A 12,867-nucleotide genomic window follows, 5' to 3' on the forward strand; every position below is an offset into this window, starting at 1 on the left:
ATTCTAGTGTAGGCTTTGCTTTAAGTTTCCTGTGTTTACATCAGAATTCGGAGACATCAAACTCAGCCTAGCACATGGGGTGTATAAGGCCACTGTAGAAAAGTCCCCACCCCAGTGTAGCCTACATTAGAATTTGTGTGTAGTGGCTTTGGCATTGCGCTGCTATGCTAGAGGGCGCGGGGTCCAATCCCAGCAGCATTTCTATGGGGGCAAAATGCAAAAGTGCCCGTGTACCGTGCATAGGGTGCACGGTAGAGACTGGTCGAAATGCAATCCGGAGTTCCCCACTGCTCATAATCAGATGGAGGTTTTTGCATGGAAACTCCAGAATTATGTTATTTTTAGAAAACGGTCCCTGCAGGGTGTCTGTGCTTACTAAGCAAACTGGTGCTGCTTGTGTGCAGAGCCTGCGGCAACGGTTATTAGACGAGCACCAGAAAAAGGAACGGGAGCTGCTGGAGCGCCTCCTGCCTGCCATCAAGGTGAGCTCCTGTTGTGGTGTCCAGACCTCTACTTTCGTCAACTTTGCGTACCATCGGAACAGCTGACTAAGCGACACTGAAGGGAAGCACTTAACCATTGTAGACTGATATAGTAACCTATATTTTCATTAATTAAAATTTTGCATCAAAACCCGAGCACGAGTACCGTATTTACTCGACGCTAATCGAGCTTTTCCATGATTTTTGTTTCTTAACACCACCCTCGCATTGCTTTCGAATAATGGCAAAACTGACCGTTTGAAAACAAATATTCTGAATTCCTCAGTCTAACACTACGATGGCAACCTGTACATTTATGTCTCAATCTAATCCATAGACAAGTCGACCGAAGTTCAAACTTGCTTTTTTCATCTAATCAGCACCATTTGGACTGTGTTTGTGACTGGTCTTATGGTTTTGGTGCTGCAATACTCTGCGGCATTTTACACTTCAACTCTGTTCATTCGCAACGTTATGGGGACACAATGTGTTAGGACCTTGTAGTGGCCTGTTACTGCCCCCAAATGAAATGATTGTGTAGTCTTTTAAGAAGTGGGAGATGACGTCTGGTAAAATATTTTTGTTATTAGCTCTAGACGCACGAAACTTTCAGGAAATATTCAGTCATGTGGGCTCATTACAAGTATGGAATTGGTTTTTTTCTAAGTCAATTAAAAAGGTTACAATTCTCCTTTTGTTTAGTAAAGCAATGAACAGGGCTAGTTGGTGAACGTTCATCATTGTATTACGCTTAGTGTTACATTGACAAAAGACCTTAAAGAATGGACAAAAAGAAACAAAAAGTGGACGTATGTGGCACACACTCCCAAGTGGTTTTTAATACTGTTAGAGGACAGATACATGGTGATTCATGGTGATTCAATCCACTTTTTGTTTTTTGTCCAATCTTTAACTCTTCAAGGGTCTATTTTTTGGGGGCAAATGCGAGCGACCCCCTAGGGTCATTTTATTCCTGATTTAAATTCTTCGAAAGAACCTATTAAAAAAAAAACTGGTCGTAATTTTTTTATAGTGACCGTAAAGTGGCGAAAAAATCATTTGTGTTGTAAAATATCATGTATTTACATGATGTTTATTCATAAATAAGAAGAAGATAAGCGCACTGAAAAATGGTTGTGTGCACGTCCCGAAACTGAAACAAGTGAGAAGCCTTCGTCTTATCGCCAACATGGTGCGATATCGCCAACAAGGTGGTCTCCAAAAAAGGAAACGCAAGAACAGCAGCATCGTTTGTGTATATGCGCGCCTGCCTGGGAACAGGTGTAATCGCGCCGCGGTGAGCCATGAATGATCGAGTGACAAGCGGTCACCCTTTGAGAGATTTGAAACCAGATAGCCATCAGTTTAGTGCGTGCAACAAGTGGGAGCCGCTGCAGGAGAAAACTGAAACTTGCCGCCGAGTGCGCATGCGCAGCTATAGCCGACGTGCCGTTGCCATAAAAAACCCTCAAAAAACGGAGCTGCATTAGCGCATATAAAACAATCCACGTGTTCCCATCGAGTGGCAGTACATGCCAAGCGAAAGAAATGATGGAAAGAGGTGCGCTCCTGCTGTCGCGCACGCGCCCGGATGCACGAGCTATAGCCGACGTGCCGTTGCCATAAAAAACCCTCAAAAAACGGAGCTGCATTAGCGCATATAAAATAATCCACGTGTTCCCATCGAGTGGCAGTACATGCCAAGCTAAAGAAATGATCGAAAGAGGTGCGCTCCTTCTGTCGCGCACGCGCCCGGATGCACGAGCGACAGCCGACGCGCCGTTGCCATAAAAACAAAAGAAAAACAAACAAAAAAACGGAGAGCCATTGGCGCAAGTAAAAAATTCCACATGTTCCCGTCCAGTGGCAGCACATGCCAAGCGAAATAAATGATCGAAAGAGGAGGCTTTTTAAATGTACAAGTGATGACGTACTAGTACGTCATTGACCATGTTGTAGGTGTTCGTGGAGGACTTACATGTACAGAGGGGTCCACTGTTAAAGGGAACACCGTAGCGCGTGGAGTCTGCTCGGCACAATGAGCGCTGTGGGCGGTGCTCTTTCGTCATCTGCTACGGTCAGCTACCATGCTTCGGATGGTCGCAAAGCAAGCAGCTCGCATAGTTCGTGTTTGAACGCAGCAATTTTCCTTCCAGCTGGAAGGAAAGTGACTGGATTGATGTATAATTAGATAAATGCCCTTAACACCAGCAGCAATGACCGTGCAGTCTTTTGTTTGCCTTATCGTTTCATAAAGATATGCCCGCCTCAAAAAAATGTTTACTTTGCACGTCGATTCCCATGATTCAACGATAACTTGTGTGATAGCTCTTTATAAATTAATATGCTCGATAAAGGCGCTTGGTGGATTCTTTGTGCAGCCTATGCACTGCAGCGACTCGAATATGCAGTAGTACAAATGAGATGGCCACTACACACGAAGTATTCTCTAATATAGCTGTGCCACAAACAGACATCCGTAAAAAAATGATGCGTGTCTTGTAAGCTGAAATGATGATGTTTGTCTTGTGAGCTGAAACGGCAAAAATACCTGCTTGGTAATATTTGGCCTTGTCTAACTTTCCTTCCGCTTTACAATGACTGGCTATCTGTGTGTGGCCATGTACTCACCGGCCAACATTAAAAAGGTGTGATCGGCTTGCTTCTCTACTATCCGAAGCGCGGAAGCAGACGGTAGCAGACGACAAAAGAGCACCACCCACAGTGCTCACTGCACCTCCGCGAAACTCACTGCGGCTGCGCGAAACTTTTGAAGCCACCGGCCGGTGGTGGCGCCGAGCAGACGCCACGCGCTCCAGTGTTCCCTTTAACAGTGGACCCCTCTGTACGTCATTCAACCTGAAAGGGTTAAGGTCTTTTGTCAATAGCGTAATACAATGATGAATCACCGTGTGATTCAATCACCATGTATATGTCTGCCCTCTAACAGTATTAAAACCAATTGGTAGTTTGCGTGACGTATGTTTACTTTTTGTTCTTTTTTTGTCCGTTCTTTCATCAGTGTAACACTGAGCACAATGCAATCATGAAGCTTCTTTTATTAAAATTTGGTACGTGACCTGCAAAAAATCTATTGCAGCAAGAGAGATAAAATTAAGCAGGTAAGTTCCTGAATGTTCAAAGAGAGCAAGTTGGCATTTAAATCTTTGTACTGTATCTGCATTTTAGCCGAAATTATGAAATTCAGAAATTGTAACGTTACAAATGTGAATTTTTGATTTAGACAAGATTTCTAAATGTTGCAGTGTTCAAAAACATATATTATAGTTTTCATGCACTCTCCGTCTCACCAGCAATCATGCAAAAACAAAAGGTATTGATTTAGTAGCAGGGACACAGTAGCACTCCAAAAATGCTATATGAAGAAAACTATTTGAGAAAAATGCAAGGAACTAAAAAAGCCACAAAAATATACATTTCATAGCTCAGAAAGTGTCTGGGGAGTAATCTGAAGCATGCTTTTGTCTGTGCTTCGTGTTTGCGCTCGATGATATTTCTGTCTGCCATCAAGAATATTAGTTTATCCTTGCACGGTCCATCCACTTGCTTATGCTGGTACTGTAAAAGCTTATTAATTCGCACCTCATTAATTCGAACTTTTGGATAATTCAAACTGACTGTCGCGGTCCAGCCACGCAGCATAGACGCCTATGGGTAAACCAACTCGTTATTTCGCACTTGCATTGGCTCCTCCATCATTAATTCTAACTGCGTGCTGCTTTATGAAGCGCCGCCACACAGTGATCAAATGAGTGGTTAGGACGATTGTGCTAATGGCCTTTCAAACGAGAGAATAGTGTGCTCGCTCCCAATCTTGGAGGCCATAGAGCGGGCCACTAGAAGCCAAGCCTAGCCAAGCTAGTGGAAAATCCAACATGGCAGCCTCCACAATCGGATAGTGTTGCTTGGAACGAGTGACTTAGTCCGGAAAATCGAACTTTGGGGCCTAAATTTGTCCAAAATATCGGTAGCAAAATTGTATTAGCTCTATGGGAACCCTTATGGTGCATTTATAAAGTCTGGAAAAATTGAAGGACACTTTGTAAATTCCAAAGTGTGTTAGGCAAAAGCCTGTTCCCGTTCAACTGACTACCGCCGCATGCGCTCATTCTTCTTCTGGCGTTTGGTATCGGGGGAATCCACATTCTCGGGGCGCTTCTCCGAACCGCTCGCCGTGGAATCATTACCTGGCCACTTGGGAGCCATCCGACTAACTTGACTGCTGCAACGAGATGTCTGGCGAAGGAGCGTTGCCGCGCTGTGCCATCACGTGATTGCTGAGAGAGTGTGAGGGGGAGAGGCCACAGCTGGCACCGTTCCAGGGCACGGACGGAACGGGCTCGGACGCCGCCAGTATGCTCGAGCCATTAAAAGCTTTCGCCTTAATATGCAACAAGTCTGAAAAATGTGCCTGCAACTGTAATGGAGCGAGCTCGGTGTTGGCCGCCTATTTTTCAACTTCAAGGAGGGTGAAGGTTAAGCTATGTGTCACGTTCGTGCTTGGAAGACAAACTGATGACCATCGCTTTCAAAGAAAAGAAGCAAAAATGATCACAGATTATTTTGGTCAATAAATTATTTTGGTCAACAAGTGCTTTCTAGCAACCTGGCTGTTTTTCAATGACTTTTGTTAGTTCGAATTCGGTTTAATTTGGAACTCGTTAAGCGTCCCCGTGAAATTCGAATGAACGAGCTTTTACTGTAGGGTAAGGCGCCATCACAGTCACTGCCACGCTTTCTCTGTCTGTGAGGCCAACACCGCCACACTGTGCAGTCGTAATCACTAGTGGTTGCAAAGTTTTCTTGCACTGTGGCTGAGCATTGCTGCTGCGAGCCCCTTTCAGCACCTGCCGTGGCCACTGGCTGGTGGAGAACACTCCCCGAATTAAATTTCTTGCTACGCCACTGCCGAACACACACTATGTGACACTCGCAAAATGGCAAGCTCGCACTTTCTGCATGTTGCACACATTGCGCCGCTCACAAGTTGCGGGGTCCCCGCTTCGACTTCGAAGACGACTGCACATTCACCGCTCCTGTAACTGCCTGTCTTGTTATCTTCGAACGTTGCCGGTTTCTCTTCCGACGAGCTCACGAAATCGATAGAATCGCTGGTAAAATCAGACTCGCTCACTTGGATGTTCCCTTTAATAAGAGTAGACCATACTGTAGGTCTTGATTGCCGTGCGCCTGTGTTGCAGATAGTTTGCTACATTCTTATTATGCAATGCTGAGAGACTCCCACACATGTGCAGTGCCGCATTTTCTTGCCCATAATTAGTAAGCGCTAAATTTTGTGAAGAAATTTTCTGCTACTCAATATTTGATTCAAAATCTACTATTTGTTATTCGCCCACCCCTCAGTCAGGGAGCCAAAGTGAATAGCGCAAATTATCTGGTAGATGTCCTGAAAACAAGAGGTCCTGTTTTGGGCTGAATCACACTTTGGAAACTGTCAGTGGAGGTATCAGCAGGATTCTGCTCGGGCCCAGAATGCAAAGGTAGTGTAACAGTGGGGCACAAAAACTTCTCTAATTTCATGTTCTATTCAATATGGCCCCCAAACCGCCCAGATCCAAACCCGCTTGACTGTTCTGTCTGGTCTGTGTTAAGCACAGTCTGCTCTACTCCTCACTGTAGTTTGGCTGCTCTTTGGCGGAGATTAGAAAAAGCATGGAGTGAATTAGATTAGAAGAACTTGTTGTTGGGCGAGTTGGTACATATTAGTGGACATTGTTTAACTGCGCAAAAAAGCTGCGCGTAAAAAAAAAAAAAAAAAAAAAAAAAACGGACCACAGAGACAGCATGGAACAAGGACGGGCACAGTCCTTGTTCCATGCTGTCTCTGTGGTCTGTTTTTTTTTTTCATGCAGTTAAACAATGTCCGCCAAGAGTGAATTAGACATGGACTACATCTGTGCCGTCATCAAGACAGTTCCGAAGCAATTCAAGGCTTGCATTAGCTTAAAATGTGGACTTTTCCCAAAAGCATACTTGGATTTGTGTATGTAGAACATAACATAGAACATAAGTTGTTTTATTACAGTGCATTGGAACCATGTTTATGGGTTTATATTTGAGTGCGAAAACTCTTCCCGCACCCTGAAGTCTATCATCGTTCTCTGTGTGCCAACGTATCACTTTGTTGCGTACAAAATTGCCGCCAAGGGTAATGCTGCTGCTCCTCATTTTGAACCAACCGCGTCAGAATGGATGAGTTGACGTAATATCCACGTAACCTCCCTTTGTGCCGCTCTCGGCGAATCAGCCAGTTATGATGTCGCAAGAGTGGTCGAGAGGTTGCCTAGTCCACAACTGGAGGGCGCCACTTTGTCATTTCCTCACTTTACATAAGCTTTGTTCCAGCTACGAGTGGCCGATTGGTTACTACAGAAGCGTAATATTTCAATCTAGCTTGACTGTCTGTCTGCAGGTTGACGCTAGACTAAGCCATGCCGAGTGGTTGGTGCACTTTGAGAGGGAAGTGCACCAGTGGCAGAAGCAGCAGCAACATAAACAGCAGCAGCAACAACGGGGCACGGGCGACCACCCGCCACTGTCTGCCTCTACACAGTCTCAAACCACTGGAGCCGTGGAAGACACGGAGCGCCTACAACAGCTTGCGCAGGCCAATGCCAAGCTTGACAAGGAGGTCAGTGCCCGCTACCACCATCTTTTTCAATTGAAATTTATTCCAAGTGTGTGACAGTAAGTGCACTTCAGAAGATGAGAAATAGGTGACAGGGCCCAGCTAGGCCTTCTTTCTTATAAAACTTGGATTTACTGTAAACTGGCATTCTCTCCTTGCCTGCTGAAGCATTTAAGGTTGCTATATAAATTTTAGATTTTAATATGGAAAATGTTGGCTAGGTCGATGATTTCAATTACAAACTGAAACTAAATTTCACTTTGCCTAAATTTGTTATAAATGACTAGTATGTAATGGATGGGACAGCATCAGCAGCCGTGAAAGCCCACAGAGGCTATTGCTGGTTTTACTCTAATCCAAGGTTGTGATGCGCGCACCCACTCTTTTTCTCCTAATTCTCTCCCGCGATGAGACTGGTGACGTGATGAGCCAAAGAGAACCCAGGGTGCTCTGTCACCCGAGGAAGAGCTGAACCAAGGTGCACAGCACGCACTGTAAGAAGCGGGACTGCCGGAACTACTACTTCTGAGGCTGTTCTGTCTTTTGTCCAAGCACGAAGAGTGCAGTTGTAGATAGTCCGAACTATCGTCCGATGCCCCAAGAGGTCTATGTTAGGCAGCCAGATGTGGTGCTAGCTGAATCATTGCCAATGGATTATGCCCATGGGGACGCAACGAATCGAGGAAGTCAGACTGATAGCAAGCGAATGTGTTTGCTCTCATGCTAGACACCAATGCCAAGTCAATTGCGAATGGTGGCACGCTCAAACGATCACGTTCATCCATTCCAGTGCCTCGCTCTGAAGCCTCATGAGACGGTCTTGCAGAGAGCGTGTTGGCACATGTGCGGTACGACCGCGCTGCTCGCCGATCATAAACCAAAGAGCAACAGCCCTTTGCGTACCCTGCCGGTAGGTTGCGTTAGCAGCGCAACACTCGCGCCATCTCTCGTAATATGCTGCAACCGTCGATCACTGTCGCCGTAAAGGCACGCTGCGAAGCTGAATTACAGGAGAGGCGAGCCATGTAGGGAAAACAACATCAGGGGATGCGTGAGGGCCGTGCATCCCTACATTGCATAGTTATCGTCACCGTCGTCATTGAGACTTGATCCATGAAAAATGGGCAATATTGTGCATCCATTATATGAAGCAAGCACATCACCTTTCAGTTAGTTCAGACTCTTGCCCAAGCTATGCGGCCACGCTAACAAATAAACAAAGCACACGAGCGTGATATACAGCCACACACGGTGCTGCATTGTTGCAGAATCCATAAAACTGGGGATTGAAAGCACCATGAGCATCACAACAGCAGGTGTCAGTTGTCTGCCACCTAACCGCAGGAGCACAACGCCCGGTGTCGTGAATTCGCGGATTAGAGAAAGTCCAGGCATTTCACAGCTGAAACCACACTCTGGAGGGTTTTCGGAAGTAAGAATGAATGATGAGGTGCACGAGAACTGCCAGTTTTATTTTACGGCTAGTCTCATCTCCTGTATCAGCGGACAACAATGAATAAACGGAACATTGCAAGTTTTTTTTCCCCCTGCCCTTACACCTGTATTTAAGCCCCATCGACCAATCATTTGGGTCTGCTTTCGGACAGTGAACCCCGTGTGAGGCAGTGGTTCCATCGATGTGCAGGTGTCCCACTACAAGCAGGTGCTGTCCCAGACCGAGGACATCCTGCAGAACCTTCAGCGATCGGTCGAGGAGGAGGAGAAGCGGTGGCATGAGAAGGAGGAAGGGCACCACAAGGAGCGACTGCTCTGGCAACAGCAGCTCACTCAGGTGGGGAAGGGCCTCGCACTCTGGTGTAACGCCGGCTGGCCTGTTGTCGGAGATCGCCCACAAATTTGGGCTTGTTCTACGATTTTATAGTTGTTAAGTTTTACCAGAAATGGATTCTTTGAACAAAAGAAAAATCCAGATACCATTACGATGATTGTTAATTTATTTATTTATTTAAAAATACCTTACAGGCCCAAAGGGCATTGTGTAAGGGGGGTTTACTCAATACAATGAAAGCACAAGCAAACTAGTATAGAACAGGGTTACAATGCAAGTGAACATCAAAACGCAACACAACAGTAAATTGCAAAATGTAAAGCAAGTTTCCAACGCACGTGAAAAAAAAATGCAGCACAACAGAAACGTTCCCGAAATAAGCACTAAAAGAGCCTTTAAGGGACACTGAGACTTCCACCCAAATGTAGCAATTTGCTACAATGGAAACCCAACCGGGTTCCTCGAAAGAAAGCCTCGCAGTTGAAGAAAAATTCGTCCTGGTCCGGGACAGACCAGGACGAATTTTTCTTCAACTGCGAGGCTTTCTTTCGAGGAACCCGGTTGGGTTTCCATTGTAGCAAATTGCTACATTTGGGTGGAAGTCTCAGTGTCCCTTAATTACTTATCTCTTAATTACTTAATTACTATCTGTACCATCCACTGCAATTTCAATGGGCTGCATGTATCAGTAGCGCACCCAGGATCTCTGCCAGGGGGGGGGGGGGTTGACAGTTTGCCAATACCATCTAAACAGCACTAATTTCAATTTCTTCATGGGAAATTGTCAAAAAATGCACTTTTTGCGAGTGTGCAGACGGTTGCGCGTCTTATATCTTAGTTGCAGTACTCAAATGCGCAAGGAAAGAAAAGGGTTAAACAAAAGGGGGGGTGAGGTCGGCCTCAGGGCCCCCCCCCCCCCCCCCGTCGGTGCGCCACTGGCATGTACTGGTAGTTGTGCTCGGGGACATATGGCACGTCGGAATGATCTTCCCGAGTGAATACAGATGAGAAAAAACGTATTAAATGCAGACGAGCACTTGGAATCTGAGAGAGGAAGGTTGTTATCATTCAGTAATGATAACTGGTTTGTGCCTTGGTCAGGGGATATGAAGCGCCAGAATTTCTTTGGATTATTTCGCAATAGAAGGCAAATCGGTGTGGAAATATTTATCTTTGGCATTGCATATTGCAGAACAGTAACTGGTCAAGAATTGTTTGTATTGTTCTCAAGCAGAACATGTACCAACGCACTTCGCATTGCAGTACAAGCGTTTTTTCCTGTTTCTATGTTTACGAAGGGATTTGGTGAACCAAGGGTTTGATTTATCGTTAGAAATTGTGATGATTGGGATACATTGGTCAATGAGCGAGGACATTTTATCTCTGAAAAGTGCCCAATATTCATTTACAGACCGATTGTTGAAAAAATGTAATAAAACTAGATTTAAAAATGTTTTGAGTTGTACGTTCATTTTGTTATAGTCGGCTTTGTTGTAGTCCCGGATTTTCTTTTTTGATATTCCTGTGAATGGTAGAGGCAAGTGCAATGTTGCTTAAATTATGATCACTAAAGCCTTTTTGGCAAGACACTGTCTTAAGTGTTTACGGAGCGTTCGTCAGTAACAGGTCTAACGTGTTTACACCACGGGTCGGCTGATCAATGACTTGAAACAGGTTAAAGTCTAAGGCTAAGTTGATAAATTCTGTTGAAAGGCTACACGGTGACAATAAATTTGTCCAATCAATTAGTGGTAGATTAAGGTCTCCAAAGAGATAAATTACATCTGTGGGACAACGATTTTTGGCGTTAGTGATACTAGCACGAAGTTTGTGTACTAAGGTATTGCTAGAATCCGGCGGGCGGTTGCAAATCCCAATTAGGATTTTAGCGTATTTAGTCACAGACTATCCAGATGATTTGAAGGGTCGAGTCCAGATTTAGCGCGTACGAAGTGAGCGTGTTTTTTACACCAAGAAGGACACCGCCACCTCTTTTGTTGATGCGATCTTTGCTGATATATGTTGTAGCGTTTACTATCGGCAAGAACCTCGGTATTTGCGATGGCAGGGTACAACCAGGTTTCTGTGAGCGCGAGAATATCGTAATCATTGTCTTCTAGTAAAGAGCAGATAGCGTCGCGCTTGGGCATTATGCTTCGAATGTTCGTAAATGATATCAGAAAGGAAGGAGTGACAGGAGGTGGTGTGGGCCTTTGGTGGTGCTTTCGCACGCATGTGTTAGTTGCGAGCTATCTTTCCAACAAAACAACAGCTTTGCTGACACGGTCGAGTATATAAGTTTTGCCGTCCATGCGCATCCTGTCAACTGAGAGTTTAAATGGTTTCTTTTGTGCTTTAGCGAATTCTATCAGCATTTTACTTGCCTGTCGTGTAGCTAGGGAAAAATCTTCTCCGATAGAATATTTCGATCCCTTAAGTTTTGGAGCAGGTGCAAGAACTTGCTGCTTATCCTTAAAGAAAGTGAATTTGGCTATTGTGGGTCTCTGTTTGCCGTCTATGAATTTACCTAACCTATGCACACGTTCGAACTGTGCGCCAGTCATTGAAACGTTAAATTTTTCGGAGCACAACTTCACAATTTTTTGTTCAGGTGCTGCCCAGCCCTCGTTAGGGTCGTCTTGTAACCCAAAGAAAAGCAGGTTTGATGTTCTCTATTTTCAGCATCGTCACACCTGGACGTAATTTTTGTCAAATGCCCTGAAATTTGGTGCAAGGCATTATCAGCCATACCGGTTTTCGTTGCTGAGCGCGACGTGAAAGTTGATTCAAGCGTTTTCAATCGCTCAGTCAAGCGAGCGACTTCGTTGGAAGAGGCTGTCAGGTTTTCTATGGTGGCGCTCAATTGTTCCGACAAGGCTGCAAGCCCCTCCTCAAGTTTCTGTATAGTTGATAAGGCCACAGCGAAAGCTTCAGCCTCGGCCTTGCTCATGGGCCCCGGGTTCGACTCGACAACATGAGCAGGCAAAGGCGAGATAATCGCTACAATGAGTGTTTCAAAGCATCAGACCATTCGGCTGGACACGACACCGCAATCAAACAGTAATTGCTGCTCCTAACACAAGTAACGCCTTTGTAGTCACTAACCTGCAAAATCAGCGGTTGAAATGCATGCATGTTTGGTGCGATGCCGTGCCCGAGGCGGTCTGCAGCTGGCTGGCTTATGTATCCCGCGTCGGTTCCGTCAGGCGTAGTTGTCGATGCCCCTAGCGGCCAGATGTGCGTCCAGATTGGTGTGTCTAGCGTCTGTGTGAAGAGCGTGGAAACAGGCCAGAAAGGAAGCCTGTCCTCGGAGCCCAATCAGCCTTTTGCATGTCCCGAGTGCGCATGTGCTGTATCCTAGCGGCGAGCGCCGAAAACATTTTGTACGGTGTCGGTGGTTCGTGCAGCTGACGACGCACGCGTATGCAGCATAGCTGTCGAACACGCAAACTCTTTATTGTCGGCGCTGTGCCGGTCGACGACGCGGTATTTGCGCTGTGTTTCGGTAGAAACTTCAGCTGTTCACAGCGATATTCGGTTAACGTCCTGGTACATGACAATATATGCCGACACAACACCGATGTCGGTCAGAAGCCTCACGCTGGCACCAACGTTCGGCCAGCTGTAGTTGTGATACTGTGCCAGTGGGAGACCTATATTGTCATACAAGTATATGACGAAGAAGCGACTGATGACGTGACCGACGACAGCGAGTGATCTTAGTGTGATAAGCTTTCGTGCCGACAACGCCGACAAAACCAGTGTGCTGATCGCCGTGCGAGTGGCCGCCGAGTGGGAACATCGCACCGACAACGTGAATATCGGCGCAAATGCGCTCGTGTACAGTGTAGACTGCTTATAACGTAAGTCGCCGGAGTCGCGAATATCTGCACTATAAGCGGTACCGCACTATAACCAAAACAATT

The 12,867-nt window shown here is 45.8% G+C and overlaps 1 protein-coding gene across 13 annotated transcripts in view; it reads left to right on the plus strand.

Moving 5' to 3' along the window:
- LOC119458646 (ribosome-binding protein 1-like) overlaps window positions 1–12,867 on the plus strand; it is a 171,560-nt gene that overhangs the window by 90,817 nt on the left and 67,876 nt on the right. For all 13 annotated transcript variants that reach the window (XR_007468092.1, XM_049671344.1, XM_049671345.1 and 10 more), the window contains exons 13-15: window positions 405–482; window positions 6,937–7,155; window positions 8,798–8,944. Coding sequence is in view for 12 of the 13 variants with exons in the window: in XM_049671344.1 (XP_049527301.1) it covers window positions 405–482; window positions 6,937–7,155; window positions 8,798–8,944 (444 nt within the window). In the remaining variant the exon portion in view is untranslated. The remainder of the gene's footprint in view (window positions 1–404; window positions 483–6,936; window positions 7,156–8,797; window positions 8,945–12,867) is intronic.

Source organism: Dermacentor silvarum, chromosome 7 (genome assembly GCF_013339745.2).
Source record: "Dermacentor silvarum isolate Dsil-2018 chromosome 7, BIME_Dsil_1.4, whole genome shotgun sequence".
Classification (NCBI taxonomy): Eukaryota; Metazoa; Arthropoda; class Arachnida; order Ixodida; family Ixodidae; genus Dermacentor; species Dermacentor silvarum.